Source organism: Salmo salar, chromosome 11 (genome assembly GCF_965601325.2).
Source record: "Salmo salar chromosome 11, fSalSal1, whole genome shotgun sequence".
In the NCBI taxonomy this organism is placed as follows: Eukaryota; Metazoa; Chordata; class Actinopteri; order Salmoniformes; family Salmonidae; genus Salmo; species Salmo salar.
Window position 1 is genome coordinate 112,953,264 of NC_138301.1, and position 22,305 is coordinate 112,975,568.

Sequence of the window (22,305 nt, forward strand, 5' to 3'; positions counted from 1 at the left end):
CAAGTTGTAGAAACATCTGAATGATGATCAATGGAAACAGGATGCACCTGAGCTCAATTTCAAGTCTCATAGCAAAGGATCTAACCCGGTATTTCCCGCCAAAACAGGAAGTGTCATTCAAAAGCATTATGAAGCATTATAAAGCATATAAATGTCTGGATTTGATTAGAGCTTTGATCAGCATGAAAATTCAAATCTGATGCTAGCAGAGCCTGATGAGCCACATATTAAATAACTTTTATGAGCCCTACATTGACTTTTAATAAGCCCAAGCCCAAATGATTGTGCCGTTATCCAATACATATATGATATACTTTATATGCCTTTTATTTAACTAAGCAGGTCAGTTAAGAACAAATTCTTAATTACAATGACGGCCTATCCCGGGCCAAACCCTAACCACATCTGGAGTCTTTGAAAATGTATAAATCATAAATCCATCACAGCAGATCTATTACAGCATTATAGAAAATAAAATACATGTCATTAAAAACATCATCAACATAAAAAAAATGTACTTTATCAACAGAAATCTACTTCATAAATATATGGCATACCATTTGATTGAGTGACAGGGTCTGATGAATACACTACTTCAAATAGAAAACATAGAATCAAACACCAAAAATACTAATAAAAGCAATGTTTATAATATAAGACCATCAATTCATGACAACACAGTATCAATAAAACACATTTTCTTTTCAGTTACAGTCCATTTTTGACATTGTTTCTAATCAGAGCTTCTGTACCAGGCTCTGGTATGAATATGACGCTGTGAACGACAGCTGCTTATCCATTCCTAAGTCAGAACATTATATGACTCAGTGGTCCAGGACAATACAGAGATGCTGGAGAGGTGATGACTGGGCTGTGAGGTTATGCCTGTGTAATTACAATTTTTATATCAGTTAATCCAGAGGCGTTTTCATATTTATTTAATCAAAACCATAAATTAATTGAGGAAGGTCCTTGGCCAAGTTATCATCAGTGCCTTCATTTGGTCAGCTTCAATCTTTCCTTACTGGGTTGATCTCGTGAAGTATATTTAACCACTATGACACAGACGTTAGCATTTTTGGATTAGGTTCTGCAAGTCAGAGGATGAGGCAGAGAGAGATAGAGGAAAGAGGATGAGGCAGAGAGAGAGGAAAGAGGAGGAGGCCGAGAGTGATAGAGAGAGAGAGGAAAGAGGAGGAGGCAGAGTGTGATAGAGAGAGAGGAAAGAGGAGGCAGAGAGTGATAGAGAGAGAGAGGAAAGAGGAGGAGGCAGAGAGAAAGAAGAATGGATTAAATGTAACAAATAAAGACATGTGATGATAGCAAAGTTCCCTCCTTTAACCATCAAAAATGTTTTGTTTCTCTTCGATCTTAATAACTGTATTTTACCTTTAAATTGACATGTAGAAGGTAGGGTAACTTTCTCTTACCCAGATTTTTCCAAGTCCTCAATGAGATAGGGACTCTGTTTCTTCAAGACTTCGAGGAAAGCAGACGCCACCTTTGGTTCTTTAATCACATATTTCAGTAGTTTCCTAAATTGGTCCTGAACAGTTTTTTCAACTTCTATTTTCGAGTAATCTTCCCAACTAATCATGTCTTTTGAAAGCAGAGCATCTGCTATTGACATAGCATTTTTGGCCCTCTGAATGATTTCAGCTCTGTGGTTCTTTAGAAACTTCACATTTGATGTCAATGCTGGGGGAAGAAATCAATTAATATACAGTATATGGTGTTAGGGTTTGCAGCAGAAGTTTCTAGAGCTGTTTTAACCACTTGAGGTCTCTCCAGTTACCATTCCTTTTGATAGTTATGTCTTGTATAGAGCTGAAAATATTTCCTATCCTACATTATCTGTTCTACACTTAACTAAAGTATAAATGCAACATGTAAAAAGTGTTGGTCCCATGTTTCATGAGCTGAAATAAAATATCCCAGAAATGTTCCATACACACAAAAAGCTACTTTCTCTGAAATTGTGCACAAATTTGTTTACATCCCTGTTAGTGAGCATTTCTCCTTTGCCAAGATAATCCATCCACCTGACAGCTGTGGCATATCAAGAAGCTGATTAAACAGCATGATCATTACACAGGTGCACCTTGTGCTGAGGACAATAAAAGGCCACTCAAATGTGCAGTTTTGTCACACAACACAATGCCACAGATGTCTCAAGTTGAGGGAGCGTGCAATTGGCATGCTGACTGCAGGAATGTCCACCAGAGCTGTTGCCAGATAATTTAATGTTAATTTCTCTACCATAAGCACATCGTTTTAGAGAATTTGGCAGTATGTTCAACTGGCCTCACAACTGCAGACCACGTGTAACCACGCCAGCCCATGACCTCCACATACGGCTTTTTCACCTGTGGGATCATCTGAGACCAGCCACCCGAACAGCTGATGAAACTGAGGAGTATTTATTTCTGTAATAAAGCACTAATTCTGATTGGCTGGGCCTGGCTCCCAAGTTGCTGGGCCTATGCCCCCCCCCCCCCCAGGCCCTTCAATAGCTGTGCCCCTGCCCAGTCATGTGAAATCCCTAAATTAGGGCCTAATTTATTTATTTCAATTGACTGATTTCCAATTGACTGATATGAACTAACTCAGTAAAACAGTTGAAATTGTTGAGTTTATATTTTTGTTCAGTATACATAACATATTTCTATCTGAATGCTCTGTATGTTCTGAATGTTTTGTAGCTTTGCGCCTCACTGACTATGACTCATGAAAACAAACTTACACATTGAATGAGTGGCATCGTTGTATTCATCTGAAAAATAAACAAACAAGAAAGATAATACATCTTAAAACTTTAACCCCCTAGAGTCTAATTAGCGTAATAAAAAAGTCCTCATCAAAAGCCGTCAGTTTAAGTTAGATGAAAGGTGGCAGCGCTAGAGCGGTGTTTGTCAGACCACGAGACATCCTGAAAATAAGACTTCTCACGAAAACGTCTGCAGCGCCCAAATGGTTTGGTCGTTATGACCCCTCTATCAAAAGATGAGACTCCCCCCTAGACTGTAGAGGGTTTTAATAGTATCTGTCCAAAAATGTAAGTTATGAGTGGCATCTATCGCTTACCTTTTGATAGTATATCGTCCCATACTGTATTTCCATCATCTCCGATTAACGCCATCTGAATGTCAATCCCTGTATTATCCATAACCATCTTAAAACGGCTTGGTTCGATGTATTCATGTAACAGCTGAATCTTCTGTATGGACGGCCATATGGTGCAACGAATGAGACAGAAACAAAAAAGACAAACAGAAGAGAATATGAGATAACGAGAGCGAGAGAAAGAAAGAGGTCAAACTTAATGAATAGATAAAAATATTAGAACTTTGAATTAAATGTCAGAGTCATATGCCTAATCTGCTAAAACAGCACCTGTGGTTTGATAGATTTGGCATGGGGATTTTGGAGCGCAAAATGACTTTTCAGCTTTAGGGGGCCATTTGGACTTGACAGGAGAAATTTGGAATATCCTTTGGACATCTGATCTTCCTCCTCTTTCTGCACAGCCTATAAAATGAACAATGGAGCAGTAAGTCTGCCCAATAATTCACACAACAACATGCAACTCTGATCATGCAAGTCTGTGAATACAAATATTTAAAGATGGCATTTAAAAAGGTAATGACCGACCTATGCTGCGTTTACCTTGAATGTGATCTCCGGGAACGTGGCATTGTCTACAAGCACAATTGGATTGAATCCCGGCCTAACAGTCAACATAGACACTTAATGATGGTTGGTGCCTTACCTCTTGTTGACTGGAGTTTCTCAGGAGCAGGTACAGCCGTGAAATTAGTGTTTCCTCTTTCACTGCCAGATAGAGCACCACATTACAGTGTACTTCTACATCCCAAAAATAGGGAAAGGTCAGTGAAAAAGATGAGAACTTAGGACGAAGAAGCTTAACATGGAATCGGGTGACCTCATGCACTTCCTCTAAAGACTCTCCATGTTCGTCTACATGAAGAATCTTCATGTCATTCCCCAGGGAAGGGTTGGTCCCTGCACAACACAATCAATTGGAGAGAATTAAAAAAATCTTATATTATTAATTCAGCACAATCAAGAACAATGTTAAGTCCTTTAGTCAAGATGAGCTTGAACTCAAATAAAACAAATAAACTTTTATTTTGTTAATTTTTTAAAAGTTAAATTACACAACAATTTTTTTCGGAATATGTTATATTATTTGACCTAAACAGATGAAGTGTGGCAGATGAACTTCCTCCAGTTCACCAAACTCCATAGTGATGTCCAGCAATGGACCACCTTGTGTGTACTGCATGCGTTTCAGAAATTGACTGTAGGGTTCCCAGTTCCTGTAGTGGTACTTCAGAATGACATTGCTCTCACACACCCAGCGAAGTCCAGACACGGTGCACTCATAGCACCCTTTGGGAGACTGGTGCCTGAGGTAACAAAAAAAGTCAAGCAAAACATGTCAAAGGATGAAGTGGTTGGACCAACGGACAGCTTTATATCCTTCAGACATCTCTTACTGTACATGCAGCTCTTATCTTGTATCATTAAAGATGTCCTCCAGGGATTTTTTTTGTACTTTTACTGTTGAAAAGTGATATCCCAAGTATAAATACAGTAAAGCACACACACCAAATGGTCAATTTTTTAGCTTAGACCAAAATAGTGTTTTTTTTACACACAACTGTAAACTACCAATGAGTAGGGTATTCAAGGAGTTGGTCTGATGGGGATTTGTGATGTCATCGGCCTCCCCCCTTGCTGCAAATCAAATCAAATTTTATTTGTCACATGATTTGTAAATAACAGGTGTAGACTAACAGTGAAATGTTTACTTACTTCCCACAATGCAGAGAGAAAAACAGAAAAATAACAGAAAGATAATAACACAAGGAATAAATGCACAATGAGTAACGCTAACGTGGCTACATACATGAGTTACCAGTACCCTAAGTCATCACGCAGGGGTACGAGGTAATTGAGGTAGATATGTACACAATGGGTAGAGGTAAATAAGCAGTAGCGGCAGCGTATGTGATGAGTCAAAAGAGTTAGTGCAATGGACGGTCAATGCAGATAGTTAACCTAATAGCAACCTAGACTATTTAGCAGTCTTATGGCTTGGGGGTAGAAGCTGTTCACGGTCCTGTTGGTTCCAGACTTGGTGCATTGGTACCACATGCAAGGCAGCAGCAGAGAGAAAATTCAATGACTTGGGTGGCTGGTGTCTTTAACCATTTTTAGGGCTTTCCTCTGACTCCTGGATGGCAGGGAGCTCGACCCCAGTGATGTACTGGGCCATATGCATTACCCTCTGTAGTGCCTTTGTAACAGTATAGCTTCCGTCCCTCTCCTCGCCCCTACCTGGGCTCAAACCAGGGACCCTCTGCACACATAGACAACTGACACCCACGAAGCATCGTTACCCATCGGGCCACAAAAGCCCTTGCAGAGCAAGGGGAACAACTACTTCAGGTCTCAGAGCGAGTGATGTCACCGATTGAAACAGTAGTAGCGTGCACCCCGCTAACTAGCTAACCATTTCACATCGGTTACACCTTGCAGTCAGATGCCAAGCAGTTGCCATACCAAGCGGTGACGCAGCCAGTCAAGATGCTCTCAATGGTGCAGGTGTAGAACTTTGAGGATTTCAGGGCCAATCCCCAAACTTTTCAGCGTCTTGAAGGGGAAGTGGCATTGGCATGCCTTCTTCACGACTGTGTTGGTGTGTGTGGACCATGTTAATTCCTTAGTGGTGTTGGTGGAAAATGAGAGAAAGTGATACTCGAGACTTGCTGGTGCAGAGGCCCAGCATGATGACTCAATCATGATTCGTATATTTGGATATCACAGGAGACAGCCACACCTTTGCGGTGGCAACCTCCGGGATGAGACATTCACTGATGCCACTGATGCCAGGAGAGGTGTGAAGACTGATGAACATTTTAAATGCTTAAATGAATGTTACTGTGTGAATGAAATTGTCATTTGGATTATTTCAAGAGCTCATAAAGATCTATGAATATTGATATGTTACATTGTACTGTAAGTGCTATGGATTTATTGTTACGGGGAAACAGTGGTGCACACCTATCATAAAGTTCTGAGGTGTGGTGATTCGTTTAGAGAATGAGTGTTGATCCTGCCTTTTGTTTTAACTAGCAAATACATGTTAATTCAGGTTGGGGGAGAGTTCCTGCTTGAATTTGGTTAAAAGGACAGTGAATTCGCTCAAAAATTTACTCTGTGTATTCTGTAATTTATCGTGTATTTCATGTACACTAATTGAATGTAAATTATTTTGTGACTAATAAATCGTATTGGTTAAATTGAGTAAATTAATTCCTCGTTTGACAGAGTAATTCTTTGATTGACTATACGTTTATTATTGAGTAGGTCTATTGGAAGTTTTATTTACACTATACACATAGCATATGATCGTGTTCCACCCTGATCTACTTGCCTCAATAAATTACTGCAAGAAGATTGTTCACCAGGATTAGCTATTTGTATCTATTCTCTTACTAATTGCATAACGGTGCAAGTTATACACATGTTCATTATAGTGTTGGGTTCTAGTTCGAAATACTTGCTATACTAGAAGTTAATGGTTACAGTGAGGGAAAAAAGTATTTGATCCCCTGCTGATTTTGTACATTTGCCCACTGACAAAGAAATGATCAGTCTATAATTTTAATGGTAGGTTGATTTGACCAGTGAGAGACAGAATAACAAAAAAAATCCAGAAAAACACATGTCAAAAATGTTATAAATTATTTGCATTTTAATGAGGGAAATAAGTATTTGACCCCCTCTCAATCAAAAAAAGATTTCTGGCTCCCAGGTGTCTTTTATACAGGTAACGAGCTGAGATTAGGAGCACACTCTTAAAGGGAGCGCTCCTAATCTCAGTTTGTTACCTGTATAAAAGACACCTGTCCACAGAAGCAATCAATCAATCAGATTCCAAACTCTCCACCATGTCCAAGACCAAAGAGCTCTCCAAGAATGTCAGGGACAAGATTGTAGACCTACACAAGGCTGGAATGGGCTACAAGACCATCACCAAGCAGCTTGGTGAGAAGGTGACAACAGTTGGTGCGATTATTCGCAAATGGAAGAAACACAAAAGAACTGTCAATCTCCCTCGGCCTGGGGCTCCATGCAAGATCTCACCTCATGGAGTTGCAATGATCATGAGAACGGTGAGGGATCAGCCCAGAACTACACGGGAGGATCTTGTCAATGATTTCAAGGCAGCTGGGACCATAGTCACCAATAAAACAATTGGTAACACACTACGCCATGAAGGACTGAAATCTTGCAGCGCCCGCAAGGTCCCCCTGCTCAAGAAAGCACATATACAGAGCCTTGCGAAAGTATTCGGCCCCCTTGAACTTTTCGACCTTTTGCCACATTTCAGGCTTCAAACATAAAGATATAAAACTGTAATTTTTTGTGAAGAATCAACAACAAGTGGGACACAATCATGAAGTGGAACGAAATGTATTGGATATTTCAAACTTTTTTAACAAATAAAAAACTGAAAAATTGGGCGTGCAAAATTATTCAGCCCCCTTAAGTTAATACTTTGTAGCGCCACCTTTTGCTGCGATTACAGCTGTAAGTCGCTTGGGGTATGTCTCTATCAGTTTTGCACATCGAGAGACTGACATTTTTGCCCATTGCTCCTTGCAAAACAGCTCGAGCTCAGTGAGGTTGGATGGAAAGCGTTTGTGAACAGCAGTTTTCAGTTCTTTCCACAGATTCTCGATTGGATTCAGGTCTGGACTTTGACTTGGCCATTCTAACACCTGGATATGTTTATTTATGAACCATTCCATTGTAGATTTTGCTTTATGTTTTGGATCATTGTCTTGTTGGAAGACAAATCTCCGTCCCAGTCTCAGGTCTTTTGCAGACTCCATCAGGTTTTCTTCCAGAATGGTCCTGTATTTGGCTCCATCCATCTTCCCATCAATTTTAACCATCTTCCCTGCCCCTGCTGAAGAAAAGCAGGCCCAACCCATGATGCTGCCACCACCATGTTTGACAGTGGGGATGGTGTGTTCACGGTGATGAGCTGTGTTGCTTTTACGCCAAACATAACGTTTTGCATTGTTGCCAAAAAGTTCGATTTTGGTTTCATCTGACCAGAGCACCTTCTTCCACATGTTTGGTGTGTCTCCCAGGTGGCTAGTGGCAAACTTTAAACAACACTTTTTATGGATATCTTTAAGAAATGGCTTTCTTCTTGCCACTCTTCCATAAAGGCCAGATTTGTGCAGTATACGACTGATTGTTGTCCTATGGACAGAGTCTCCCACCTCAGCTGTAGATCTCTGCAGTTAATCCAGAGTGATCATGGGCCTCTTGGCTGCATCTCTGATCAGTCTTCTCCTTGTATGAGCTGAAAGTTTAGAGGGACGGCCGGGTCTTCGTAGATTTGCAGTGGTCTGATACTCCTTCCATTTCAATATTATCGCTTGCACAGTGCTCCTTGGGATGTTTAAAGCTTGGGAAATCTTTTTGTATCCAAATCCGGCTTTAAACTTCTCCACAACAGTATCTCGGACCTGCCTGGTGTGTTCCTTGTTCTTCATGATGCTCTCTGCGCTTTAAACGGACCTCTGAGACTATCACAGAGCAGGTGCATTTATACGGAGACTTGATTACACACAGGTGGATTCTATTTATCATCATTAGTCATTTAGGTCAACATTGGATCATTCAGAGATCCTCACTGAACTTCTGGAGAGAGTTTGCTGCACTGAAAGTAAAGGGGCTGAATAATTTTGCACGCCCAATTTTTCAGTTTTTTATTTGTTAAAAAAGTTTGAAATATCCAATACATTTCGTTCCACTTCATAATTGTGTCCCACTTGTTGTTGATTCTTCACAAAAAAATTACAGTTTTATATCTTTATGTTTGAAGCCTGAAATGTGGCAAAAGGTCGAAAAGTTCAAGGGGGCCGAATACTTTCGCAAGGCACTGTACAATATGAACACCGAGGAACTTGAAGCTCTCAACCCGCTCCACCCGCTCCACTACAGCCACGTCGATGTGGATAGGGGCGTGCTCTGCCCACCGTTTCCTGTAGTCCACGATAAGCTCTTTTATCTTGCTGAAGTTGAGGGAAAGGTTGTTGTCCTGGCATGCCAGGTCAATGACCTCCTCCCTATAGGCTGTCTCATCATTGTTGGTAATCAGGTCTACTACCACTGTCGTGTCGTCAGCAAACTTAATGAAGGTGTTGGAGTCGTGTACGGCCACGCAGTCGTGGAAAACAGGGAGTACAAGAGGGGACTAGGCACGCACCTCTGAGGGGCCCATGTGTTGAGGGTCAGCATGGAGGATTTGTTGTTGCCTACCCTCACCAGCTGGGGGAGGCCCATCAGAAAGACCAGGATCCAGTTGCAGAGGGAGGAGTCCCAGGGCCCTGAGCTTGGTGATGAGCTTGGAGGGCACTATGGCGTTGAAGGCTGAGCAGTAGTCGATGAAAAACATTCTTTGCTTGAGGGACAATGCCTTTTGTTAAGTAAATCAGGTGATAAATGAGCTGAAAAGGAGACTGGAGTAGGACTTTAATACATCTAACTGGGCACAGATGTCAATTCAACATCTAGTTTTGATTAACATTTGGTTGAGTTGTCAATTAACATGAACTCAATGTGATGTCAACAAAAAAATGACACAATGTCATTGGACTTTGGTTTGGTGAAAAATGACAAAGTTCCATTACGTTGATGACTTTTTGCAAATCAAATCACTTTTCCATGTTGATTCAACGTCATCACATTGATGACTTCTAATATTAAGAAAGTCTCGAGGTATTGCTCGAATGAGGTAGAGTACCTGATGATAAGCTGTAGACTACACTATCTACCAAGAGAGTGCTCATCTATATGATTCGTAGCAGTCTATTTACCACCACCGATCGAAGCTGGCACTAAGACCGCTCTCAACCAACTCTATAAGGCCATAAGCAAAGAAGAAAATGCTCACCCAGAAGCAGTGCTCCTAGTGGCCGGGGACTTTAATACAGGCAAACTTAAATCAGTTTAATCAAATTTTTACCAGCATGTCACATGTGCAACCAGAGGACAAAAATTCCTAGACCACCTTTACTCCACACACAGAGACACATACAAAGCTCTCCACCGCCCTCCATTTGGCAAATCTGACCATAATTCTATCCTCCTGATTCCTGCTTACAAGCAAAAACTAAAGCAGGAAGTACCTTGAAGTACTCAAAACAGAAGTGGTCAGATGACGCAGATGCTACACTACAGGACTGTTTTGCTAGCACAGACTGGAATATGTTCCGGGATTCATCCAATGGCATTGAAGGGTACACCACCTCAGTCACCGGCTTCATCAATAAGTGCATCGACGACGTTATCCCCACAGTGACCGTACGTACATATCCCAAACAGAAGCTATTACAGGCAACATCCACATCGAGCTAAAGGCTAGGGCTGCCGCTTTCAAGGAGCGGGAGACTAATCCGGACGCTTCTAAGAAATCCCGCTATGCCCTCAGACGAACCATCAAACAAGCAAAGCGTCAATACAGGATTAAGATTGAATCATACTACACTGGCTCTGACACTCGTCGGATGTGGCAGGGCTTGAAAACTATTACGGACTACAAAGGGAAACCCAGACGTGAGCTGCCCAGTGATGCGACCCTACCAGATGAGCTAAATGCCTTTTATGCTCACTTCGAGGCAAGCAACACTGAAGCATGCACGAGAGCACAAGCTGTTCTGGATGACTGTGTGATAACTCTCTCGGTAGCCGATGTGAACAAAACCTTTAAACAGGTCAACATTCACAAAGCCGCTGGGCCAGATGATTTACCAGGATGTGTACTCAAAGCATGCGTGGACCAACTGTCAAGTGTCTTTACTGACATTTTCAACCTCTCCCTGACCGAGTCTGTAACACCTACATGTTTCAAGCAGACCACCATAGTCCCTGTGCTCGTTCTCAGCCCTTTCCTGTACTCCCTGCTCACCCATGACTGCGTGGCCATGCACGCCTCCAACTCAATCATCAAGTTTGCAGACAACAATACAGTGGTAGGCTTGATTACCAACAACGACGAGACGGCCTACAGGGAGGAGGTGAGGGCCCTCGGAGTGTGGTGTCAGGAAAATAACCTCTCACTCAATGTCAACAAAACAAAGGAGATGATCGTGGACTTCAGGAAAGAGCAGAGGGAGCAGCCCACTATCTACATTGACAGGACAGTAGTGGAGAGGGTGGAGAGTTTTAAGTTCCTCGGCGTACACATCACGGACAAACTGAAATGGTCCACCCACACAGACAGCGTGGTGAAGAAGGCGCAACAGCGCCTCTTCAACCTCAGGAGGCTGAAGAAATTTGGCTTGTCACCAAAAACATTCACAAACTTTTACAGATACACAATTGAGAGCATCCTGTCGGGCTGTATCACCGCCTGGTACGGCAGCTGCTCCGCCCATAATCGGAAGGCTCTACGTCTGCACAGCACATCACCGGGTGCAAACTAACTGCCCTCCAGGACACCTACACCACCCGATGTCACAGGAAGGCCAAAAAGATCATCAAGGACATCAATCACCCGAGCCACTGCCTGTTCACCCCGCTATCATCCAGAAGGCGAAGTCAGTACAGGTGCATCAAATCGGGAACCGGGAGACTGAAAAACAGCTTCTATCTCAAGGCCATCAGACTGTTAAACAGCCATCACTAACATTGAGTGGCTGCTGCCAACATACTGACTCAACTCCAGCCACTTTAAAAATGAGAAAATTGATGTAATCAATTTATCACTAGCCACTTTATATTATATAATGTTTACATACCCTACATTACTCATCTCATATGTATATAATGTACGCTATACCATCTACTGCATCTTGCCATCTTGATGTAATGTATCACTAGCCACTTAAACAATGCCGCTTTATATGTTTTCATACCCTACATTACTCATCTCATATGTATGTACTGTACTCTATACCATCTATTGCATCTTGCCTATGCCGTTCGGCCATCACTCATTTATATATTTGTATGTACATATTCGTATTCATTCCTTTACACTTGTGTGTATAAGGTAGTTGTTGTGAAAATGTTAGGTTATATTACTTGTGTCACGACTCCCACCGAAGGTGGCTCCCCCTCCTGCTCGGGTGGCGCTCGGCGGTCATCGTCACCGGCCTACTAGCTGCCACTGATTCCCTTTTTTGTTGTTGTTAGATATTACTGCATGGTTGGAACTAGAAGCACAAGCATTTCACTACACTTGCATTAACACCTGCTAACCATGTGTATGTGACAAATACATTTGATTTGATTTGAAGGTAACCTGCCTAAATTATTACCACCCTGTGGCACTCACGTCGGTAGCCATGAAGTGCTTTGAAAGGCTGGTCATGGCTCACATCAACAGCATCCTCCTGGACCCCCGAGACCCACTCCAATTCGCATACCGCCCCAACACATCCACAGATGATGCAATCTCAATCGCACTCCACACTGCTCTTTCACACCTAGACACAAGGAACACCTATGTGAGAATGCTGTTCATTGACTACAGCTCAGCGTTCAACACCATAGTGCCCACGAAGCTCATCACAAAGCTAAGGACTCTGGGACGAAACACCTCCCTCTGCAACTGGATCCTGGACTTCCTGACGGACCGCCCCCAGATGGTAAGAGTAGGCAACAACACATCTGCCACGCTAATCCTTAACACTGGGGCCCCTCAGGGTGTGAGCTTAGTCCCCTCCTGTACTCCCTGTTCACTCAATGCTGCGTGGCCAAACACAACTCCAACACCATTATTAAGTTTGCTGATGACAACAGTGGTAGGCCTGATCACCGACAACGATGAGACGGCCTATAGGGAGGAGGTCAGAGAACTGGCAGTGTGGTGCCAGGACAACAACCTCTCCCTCAACGTGAGCAAGACAAAGGAGCTGATCGTGGACTACAGGAAAAGGCGGGTCGAACAGGCCCCCATTAACATCAACGGGGCTGTACTGGAGCGGGTCGAGAGTTTCAAGTTCCTTGGTGTCCACATCACCAACAAACTATCATGGTCCAAACATACCAAGACAGTCGTGAAGAGGGCACAACAAAACCTTTTCCCCCTCAGGAGACTGAAAAGATTTGGCATGGGTCCCCAGATCCTCAAAAGGTTCTACAGCTGCACCATCGAGAGCATCCTGACCGGTTGCATCACCGCCTGGTATGGCAACTGCTCGGCATCTGACCGTAAGGTGCAACAAAGGGTAGTGCGAACGGCCCAGTACATCACTGGGGCCAAGCTTCCTGCCACCCAGGACCTATATAATAGGCGGTGTCAAAGGAAAGCCCATAAAACTGTCAGAGACTCCAGTCACCCAAGTTATAGACTGTTTTCTCTGCTACCGCACGGCAAGCGGTACCGGAGCGCCAAGTCTAGGACCAAAAGGCTCCTCAACAGCTTCTACCCCCAAGCCATAAGACTGCTGAACAATTAATAAAATCGCCACAGGACTATTTACATTGAGCCTTCCCTTTTGTACACTGCTGCTACTGGCTGTTTATTATCTATTATAGTTTATTATCATAGTCACTTCACCACTACCTACATGTACAAATTACCTCAACTAACCTGTACCCCCGCACACTGACTCAGTACCGGTACCCCCTGTGTTATTTTTATTCTTATTGTGTTACTTTTTATTATTATTTTTTTACTTTAGTCTATTTGGTAAATGTTTTCTTAACTCTTCATGAATTGCACTGTTGGTTAAGAGCTTGTAGGCAAGCATTTCACGGTAAGGTATACACTTGTTGTATTCGGCGCATGTGACAAATAAAGTTTGATTTGATGAAAATGACGTGGGAATAATGTTGATTCAACCAGTTTTTGCCCAGTGGGATGATGTAACTTTGAGATACACATAGCATCACCAGACATAACCATCCTTGACTAGATGCACAGCATTATTCAGAATATTCAAATATTGTGGTTATGATACTCATGTATACACAATATTCATCTTCACCCTCTTCTCCTGGACAAGTGCTTATTCTATGAACATGGATAAAAGGAAGCTGCAGATTTACCTGTACATTTTCTTTCCTCCTTCCATGGAGACTGATGGTCGAACCTGAAGCCAGTTTGTGGAGTCCTGGAGGGGTGGGGGAGGTGTTCAGGTCACTAAAGGTTTCCTAAAGGCCTTCCTCCGACCAAACTAATTTGTCCTAGCATATGTGGAAATGGCTTGATCTCCCTGGAGTTTAGGCTTAGGTTTTGTAAAGCACCTTGTGACAGACACATTTGTAAACAACATTTAAACTGTATAAAAAGTGAATTGATTGATTGATTGATTGATTGTAGCAGGGTCGGGGTTACTTGCATTTCAGTTCAGTCAATTCAGGGAGTGAACTGCAACTAAATTAAATTTACTGAAATTATAATGGAATTGACTCCAAACATGCAGCGATGTCAGGGACCCAAAATGTATATTTTCTTACTTACCTGAATGTGTCTACAAGTCTTACAGCCCATTGGAATCCCTGAAATAGTAAATGTTTTCACATGATGTACACCTTTGATGAGTAGTTTACCATATGGCTAATCAGAGAAAACGATATTTGCTCTGCTACCAAAAGAGGTAAAATGTCTAACATTAATGTCTAATATAAATCGAGATATTTACTTCATGTTCACATAATGTTCTGTATAAGACTAACATCCATCTGTATATTAATTTGTCATTAAGTCACCTAAATTTCCCCCAAAGTCTGGGTAACATGAACAAGAAGGAGTCACGCATTACCAGGTAAACATTTAACTCATAAAGTTTTATACAAATTACTAACATTTAAACGGGACCCATCATGTGGAACAGATCTAATACAAGTGAAGGTATGACTGACCTTGATTTAATGTTTTTGATTCTTCTATCATGGTTTCCTCTGATCCAATGGCATCATCCATTTGTTTCTGAACATTTGCTCCAGATCCCACTGTGGGCATTGTGTACTTTATGTCAAAAGCCACAGGGCCACTGATATTGAAGCCAAGGTAAAATGAGATGTTGCCATCCTTCCACACACTGGCCTGTTTTTTGGGACAAATCTCAATCTCTTTGTCTGCAATATGGACAAATGCCTTATGCTCTCTGACCACTCCATTGACACGAAGAAGTTGGCTTTGAAAACTCTGCCCTGGATTCTCCTCCGTCTCAGACTGTTCACATTGGTTGTTTATTTTAAATTTGAAAACAAGTCTTCTCAAACCGTCACCCTTTCCCAGGAAGAACAGGGACACAAGTTCTCTGGATCGAAGATACTTCTTGTATTTGTTGTTATATGCATGTTTCATAAGCTCAACATACATGTTGAAGTCAATGTCGTTGGTGCCATCCTCCTCTCTTGCTTCCTCGGGCCAAAATAGTAGCAGGACAAGGAGGCAAAACTCTGGGGTCCAGAGTTCTCTATTGTCTTCCTTCATGAACTTCTGAAGAATGGCTCTTAGTTGTGGTAGAATTGTGGGTTCTGGAAATGTCACTGGCCCATTGGTCTGGATGATGTTGGCCAGGATGTAATTACAGGCAATGTTCACATTGCCACGTGTTTCTTTTTGATCATAGATTGTTCTCCACAATTCTGTGATGTGTTGCAACTCAGACTTACTGGTGTTTTGATTGACACAGGAGAGCAGTCCAGGAAAGGTAGAGGCCTTTTTCTCTTGAAGTTTCTGAAACTGCATACCCCCTGGTTTCTGTGCATGGAACGGTCTGGGGGTACTCGTGTACTTCGTATAGCAATCATTGATATCTTGCTGGAAGTATGGTGGCTGGTCATTTAAGGTACTGGGCTCAGAGTAAGTGATGTACCTCTCAAAAAACTCCCATTTCCTTTCAACATCATCTCTGAGACTGGCGAGGAGAGGCTTGTACTTCTCGATTTTTCTATCTTTAAATAGTTGAGGAAGATGTTCTGCTGATGTTTTCTGGGTGAGAAGATTTTTCCATGTTTGGGTGATCTTGGTAAGGGAATAAAAAACAGTGTTCGCAACCTGCAAAAAGCCAAAGTGCCCCCTATTGTTAAAGATGCTGTAATCTTCTATGCCAGTTCCTTTTTCTTTTTCAGCCAACTCTTCCTCCTGTTTGAAGGCCTTGATGGCCTTTTCAGCATAGGACAAAATGTATCTTGCACATGATGACACCGGTTTGGTCTTCAAATGATTCTTATGGACTTGTCCCAGTGTATCAGCAATGAATGAATTTCTGGGCTCTCTCCTTTTAGCTTCTTTAGCCTCCTTCTCAGCTTTGTCATAGTCCCTCACTTTGATGTAGTAAAAGCGAGCAAGAGCTTGGGGGTAAAACGGATCAAGCATGAATGTATCTGATGCATTTTTCAAGACAGTTAAACAAGTGTGAACGCCTTCTTTGTCCTCAATATCTTGGATCAATCTGGAAAACTTCTCCTGTCCCTTTGGGGTTGTTTCCCTCTTAGTTAGCATGTCTTTGAAGTACTGGAACAAGGATAGCTGGATTTGAGCTTTGGTTACAAACCTCAGAAAGTCCAGTATCGTCTCACTCCTGGTCACACCAGCCTTGGCCAGTAACTCAGCACATTGATGAGCTATAAGTGAGTGTGCCATGTGAACATGCTTGTCTTCTCCCTTCTTCCTAGAGAATGCCACCATGAGATCGCTGAAAGGCTGCATTCCCCCCTCTTCCAAAGAGTCTGTATGCCTGAGAAATGCTTCACACTGTGACTGCAACAGATAGGAGCCAGGAACATAGGTATTTAGCAGCACAAGAAATGCAAAAAGTTTGGTTTTGCCAGATGTTTTGTTTGTCTTCGTAAATGAAATGATTTTCATTCCTTTTTCTGAACAAAGCGTTTCTCTCACATATTCTTTACTGAAATCAGATTTCATTATGTTAAAGCTGTAAAACATGATTAGTTTCTGTCTGTGGTACATTCGCAGCTCTTTTTCTTTGTTTTCAAAGATTACTTTCTCTGAGTCTGACAGTTGAGTTCTGAGGGTCAATTTGGTCTTGGAAATTGTCTCTTTTTTGGTTTTGTTTTTTTCTTTGATTTTTGTTCCTTCTTGTTTTTGGTGTCTTCTTCCTTCCTCTATAGTCTTCCCATCAGCATTTTCACCAAGGCTGACCTTGCGCATGCAATGTATGATAATGACCACAGGGAATTTGGCATGTATATTTTGCTCTTTAATTTCTCTGGTGAGGCTGTCCTGTAGAGAATTATTCAGGTGTTCGTTGTCCAGAAAGAGGAGCACAGTGTTCTGTTTTTCTGGACCACCTGTTTTGAAAAGTCTTATCACCTGTTTGGCAATTGCCTTTGTATCTAAACTGAGGTCTTTCTGTGCTTGTTTGGCATTAAACGTCTTGTCAGAAGAAGGGTTGACCAGAACAGTACATCTGAGCTGTTTCCTCAAGTCCCAGAGTACCTGCATGGCCAGGGTGGTCCCCCCACTGCCTGTCTCATGCTGGAGATTAACGGTGGTTGTGCTCCAGTGGCTCTGTTGAAGTACCATAATCTGCTCCCTAAGTTCCTCATAGCCTTCCCTCTTGATAATACCAACAGCCTTTCCTTTTTCTGTAGGTGTGGCACTGCTATCAGAGTCTGCCTTCTCATCTCCCAGGTAAAAGTTAATCCATTTGGGTGGGGTTCCCTTGTAAAAATCTGACTCCGTCTCCAATGCAACTGCTGGTTCGATTTGCTCTCCTTCAAACTCATTTGCGCTCAAAACATCTAGAAATGAGAGTGAGTCCCTGAATTCACTCTCCAGGGGAATTCCACCCCCTCCTGCCTTGGGAAGGGTTAGTATTACTTTGCCAGCCATAACAGCAGTGTTTTAACAGTGAAGGAAAACAGTTTTTTTTTATCATGACCAGTTGTTCTGTGCTATGTGCATGTGATTCTTCCTGAGAAGGCTGAGCATTCCTGTGGCATGTAAGTTGTGGCAGCATAGGGCATCACAGATCAGGTAAGTTGTTCTGTATTGACGTTTTTAAGAGTGTTGTTCCAGTAGTGCAGTGCAGCTCCAGTTTGTCGCATTGTTTCTTGTCATGTCCAAATCTACAAGGACAACATTTAGAAAACAAACAGCATTTCAGTCAAAAGTTGTTCTTGCTGACAAAAGCACACTAATTACCCTATATTTTAGCCCATTGTAAGGAATGCGAATTGTTCCACTGACTTAAATAGCTATTGTGAAATACCAAATAAGTTGGTGAAGGTTGGAAGGAAAAATGCTGGCCGGAGCCTGCATTTGGACATATTTTGGTAGTTCTGTTTACCTAGGAAAATGTTGTTTTGATGCTAATTTCCTGCAATTCTACGTCGTGTAACATTACTCATGACATCTTTCAGCTAGGCTATTTCATGATAATTTCATATAACATTTAATGTAATATGGATAGGGAAAATAGAGTCTAGACTATTTCGACATATGTTATTTCACAAATATGTAACTTTTTTTTTTGTTTAACTTTAGGCCTGGAAAACACAATAAAACAAATTCCATTACTTTTCCAGGATATTATGAATGCACCCCACATGTCAATTCTACGTCTATTCCACGTTGGTTCAACGTCATTTTGTTGAAATGACATAGAAACAATGTTGAATTCAACCAGTGTGTGCCCAGTGGGACCAGTACTCATACTGTAGGTTATATCCCAGCTGTGTTAGAAGTTATAAACAGATAGAAAGTGTAGGCTCTGTAGATGATAGAAATAGGCTAATGACTTTCAAATGTTAAATCATTCAACTAAATGTATAACCTACAAAAGCCCTCAGGCTACAACATCACACATTCCTGTGTTCCAGTGTTTAAACTTGTAAAGCAATCCAAGTAGCCTAGTGGTTAGCGCATTGGACTAGTAACTGAAAGGTTGCAAGATCAGAATCCCCAAGCTGACAAGGTAAAAATCGGTTGTTCTGCCCCTGAACAAGTCAGTTAACCCACTGTTCCTATGCCGTCATTGAAATAAGAATTTGTTCTTAATTAACTGACTTGCCTAGTTAAATAAAGGTAAAATACATTTTTTTAATGTATAAAAAATCCTGGCCTTAATTCACCATTTCAGCTCACATACATGTATTTATATTTAAATTAATATGGCCAGGATATGGCACGATGCAATGCGGCGTGCCTGGACACAGCCCTTAGCCATGGTATGTTGGCCACATACCTCAAACCCTGAGGTGCCTTATTGCTATTATAAACTGGTTACCAATGTAATTAGAATGTTTTGTCATACCTGTGGTATACGGTCTGATATACTACGGCTTTTAGCCAATCAGCATTCAGGACTTGAACCATCCAGTTTATAAATATATTTATACCATGGCATTGCTGAATACTCGTTTCTAATTGACTTAAAGGACATTCTAGAGCGTGCACTAAAACGCACAGCATATCAGCACAGTAGAATTCAATGGCTTCATTCTTACATGTTCTGTTTGAGCTGCTTTTGAAGGCAAAAGTTTAATTGAAAACATTGTCATTGTTGAATTCAATTTTCATAATAGTAAGCAAGGACTGATGGTTTGGTTAGGTAAACTAGCAAGTCTGTTTGGTTACTTAGGCAACTACTGTAGCTATCTAGTAAAGTTGTTATCTACTTAACTGGATGTTGAACACATTTCTACCTGAAATTGAACTCATTTCTAGCAGCAAATGTGTTAAATTATAGCCATGGTGTTAAATTAATAATCAACTCTGGGCTCTATGCATTCTCTGGAAAACAATGCAACTCCATGGAAGGTGTCAGACTAGGATAACACCTCTGCAAGATTAACAACTCAGCTCGAACCTGCGTACCAACGTTATTCCTTGTCTATTATTCCTCCAGATCTGGTAAACGGCGCTCAACCTTATCACCGGGTTAGTTTATAGCTATGGACAGTTCTTCTACCTCAGCGATAAGGGCCTTAACAATAGGTGGGCTATGCTCACTCCCGTTCCACCTGGTGCCATCTCGGATCATCCAGGCCAGAGCTTCCACCGTAGACCACTACAAGGGGCCCTATTGGGCCAGTAACCGAAAGGTTGCTGGATCAAACCCCCGAGCTGACAAGGTAAAAATCTGTCGTTCTGTACCTGAGCAAGGCAGTTAACCCACTGTTCCCCGGGTGCCGAAGACATGGATGTCGATTAAGGCGGCCCCCCGCACCTCTCAGCATGCCATATTATTATTATTATTATTATTTCAACATCATAATATTTCACCATCAATCTCCTACAGGCAGGGGCGTCAAATCCTTCCACGGAGGGCCCAACGTACGGTTTTTCCTTTATAAGAAGACCTAGACAACCAGCTAATTAGTGACATAATTTCATCAGTCAGGTGCAAGGGAGGAGCAAAAACCAGCAGAAACCCTGTGGAATGAGCCCACACCTGTGCCCCAAGGCCTTATCCTCAGAGCCTAATAGACATAGTCCTAATTTACCTTACAACAAACTAACATCTCATCCTTAAGCATTTGACTCCAGTCACCTTTTAACATTATCCAATATTTTCAACCTGTAAGATATTTGAATCAATTCCAGTCCCAATTAATTTATTTTCCTTCTTTTTTAAAGTCAATGTCCATTGTTTCTCTGAGTGGTCATTCTCCTCTGTGCTCTGTTTGTGAGTGTAAGTGAAACTTCTCTGTGTGTGTGTGTGTGTGTGTGTGTGTGTGTGTGTGTGTGTGTGTGTGTGTGTGTGTGTGTGTGTGTGTGTGTGTGTGTGTGTGTGTGTGTGTGTGTGTGTGTGTGTGTGTGTGTGTGTGTGTGTGTGTGTGTGTGTGTGTGTGTGTGTGAGATTGGGGCCTTCTGGTCACCACTTCCTGCCCATGCGCTCATCTATTAGAAAATGATGACTAATCCATTGTGCAACACACCTTCCACCTCATTCATTATTTTCCATAGAACCCATAGCCCCTCGGTGATTGTCCCTTACATATATATTTATTTTTTAGAGTACATTTATTGACATCTCATGTTCACTATTGTTTTGAAAAAATATAAACATGGAGGAGTGATGAAGAAAAACGTATTATCAACAGATCATTTACAGTTGTCATGTAAATGCGGCAGTCAAATACTTATATTCTGCATCAGAATTTCGGAATAAATGGGATAGAAAGCATTTTAAATACCTTATTCCTCATGACTTTGTTAAAATAATCTTCCGTATTTGTTCGTTGGTCTGTTGCTAGGAGTGCAATCCCTGAGTTGAAACTTGAGTTGAAACTTGTTCTTCCTTGCCACAGCACTCACTGTGTTCCACGGAAGGGATCAAGGGGATTGGATGCATGTTTTATAGAAACGCCCCTCAAGATTTGAGTTGCACTGAATGGTGAGAGAACGTTCTCTGCTGAGTTAATACAACTCTAAAAAGAGTAGCACTGTTTTATGTTCAACATTGTCAACAAAATTAGGTTGCTGTTACTTCAGTCCCTATTGCAGAATGCAGCCTTTTAACAGCTTGTAGTAAAGTCGATTTAATCCACACTTGCATTAGTCCCCTCGTTTGGTGATTGGTGTTTTGGTTGTGACAACGAAAAGGAAGCAGACAGACCTACAGTATATTTTAGCAGGGAAGTTTGGCAGGATGACCTGATTTGTAATTTAAAATAATTTTGTCAAACATATTGTGAACCCAAAAGTGTAAACTTGACTCTAGAGGGGGGACACTAAATAAAATAAAACTGTTGTTTAGGGTTTAGGGGCAGATTTATGTAATCTTGTCATCTGGAGATTTAATTATCTATTTACTTGATTTAGTCTGATCAGTGGAACAATTGTCATTCTTAACAATGGGCTAAAATATAGGGTAGTTACTGTGCTTGTCAGCAAGAACACTACTGTTATTCCCCACACTTTATTTTAGTGTTCCACTACTTCAAAATTTTGCTAGTGTAGTCAGCATGGGGATTGCTAAATCGAATCCCCAAGCTGACAAGGTAAAAATCTGTTATTCTGCCCCTGAACAAGGCAGTTAACCCCCTGTTCCTAGGCTGTCATTGTAAAAAATAATTTGTTCTTAAAACTTTTTAGGGATAGAGGGCAGTATTGGGAATTTTGGATGAATGAGGTGCCCAATGTAAACTGCCTGTTACTCAGGCCCAGAAGCTAGGATATGCATATAATTGGTATATTTGGATAGAAAACACTCTAAAGATTCCAAAACTGTTAACATAATGTCTGTGAGTATAACAGAACTGATATGGCAGGCGAAATCCTGAGGAAAATCCATCCAGGAAGTGGGATATTTTGATGTGTAT

General features: G+C 41.6%; 1 protein-coding gene across 1 annotated transcript; it reads right to left on the reverse strand.

Annotated features, from left to right (window-relative positions):
* Positions 1 to 300: 300 nt before the first annotated feature.
* LOC106563767 (sterile alpha motif domain-containing protein 9) lies at positions 301 to 21,302 on the reverse strand. Its single transcript, XM_014129612.3, has 11 exons — positions 21,178 to 21,302; positions 14,926 to 18,105; positions 14,525 to 14,562; positions 14,110 to 14,174; positions 4,216 to 4,430; positions 3,770 to 4,023; positions 3,394 to 3,528; positions 3,085 to 3,217; positions 2,744 to 2,773; positions 1,431 to 1,698; positions 301 to 1,090 (listed from the first exon to the last, which is right to left on the reverse strand). Exons 2-11 carry the CDS (start codon positions 17,867 to 17,869, stop codon positions 1,084 to 1,086), a joined length of 4,089 nt encoding a protein of 1,362 aa, XP_013985087.3. The 5' UTR covers positions 17,870 to 18,105; positions 21,178 to 21,302; the 3' UTR covers positions 301 to 1,083.
* Between the last annotated feature and the right edge of the window lie 1,003 nt (positions 21,303 to 22,305).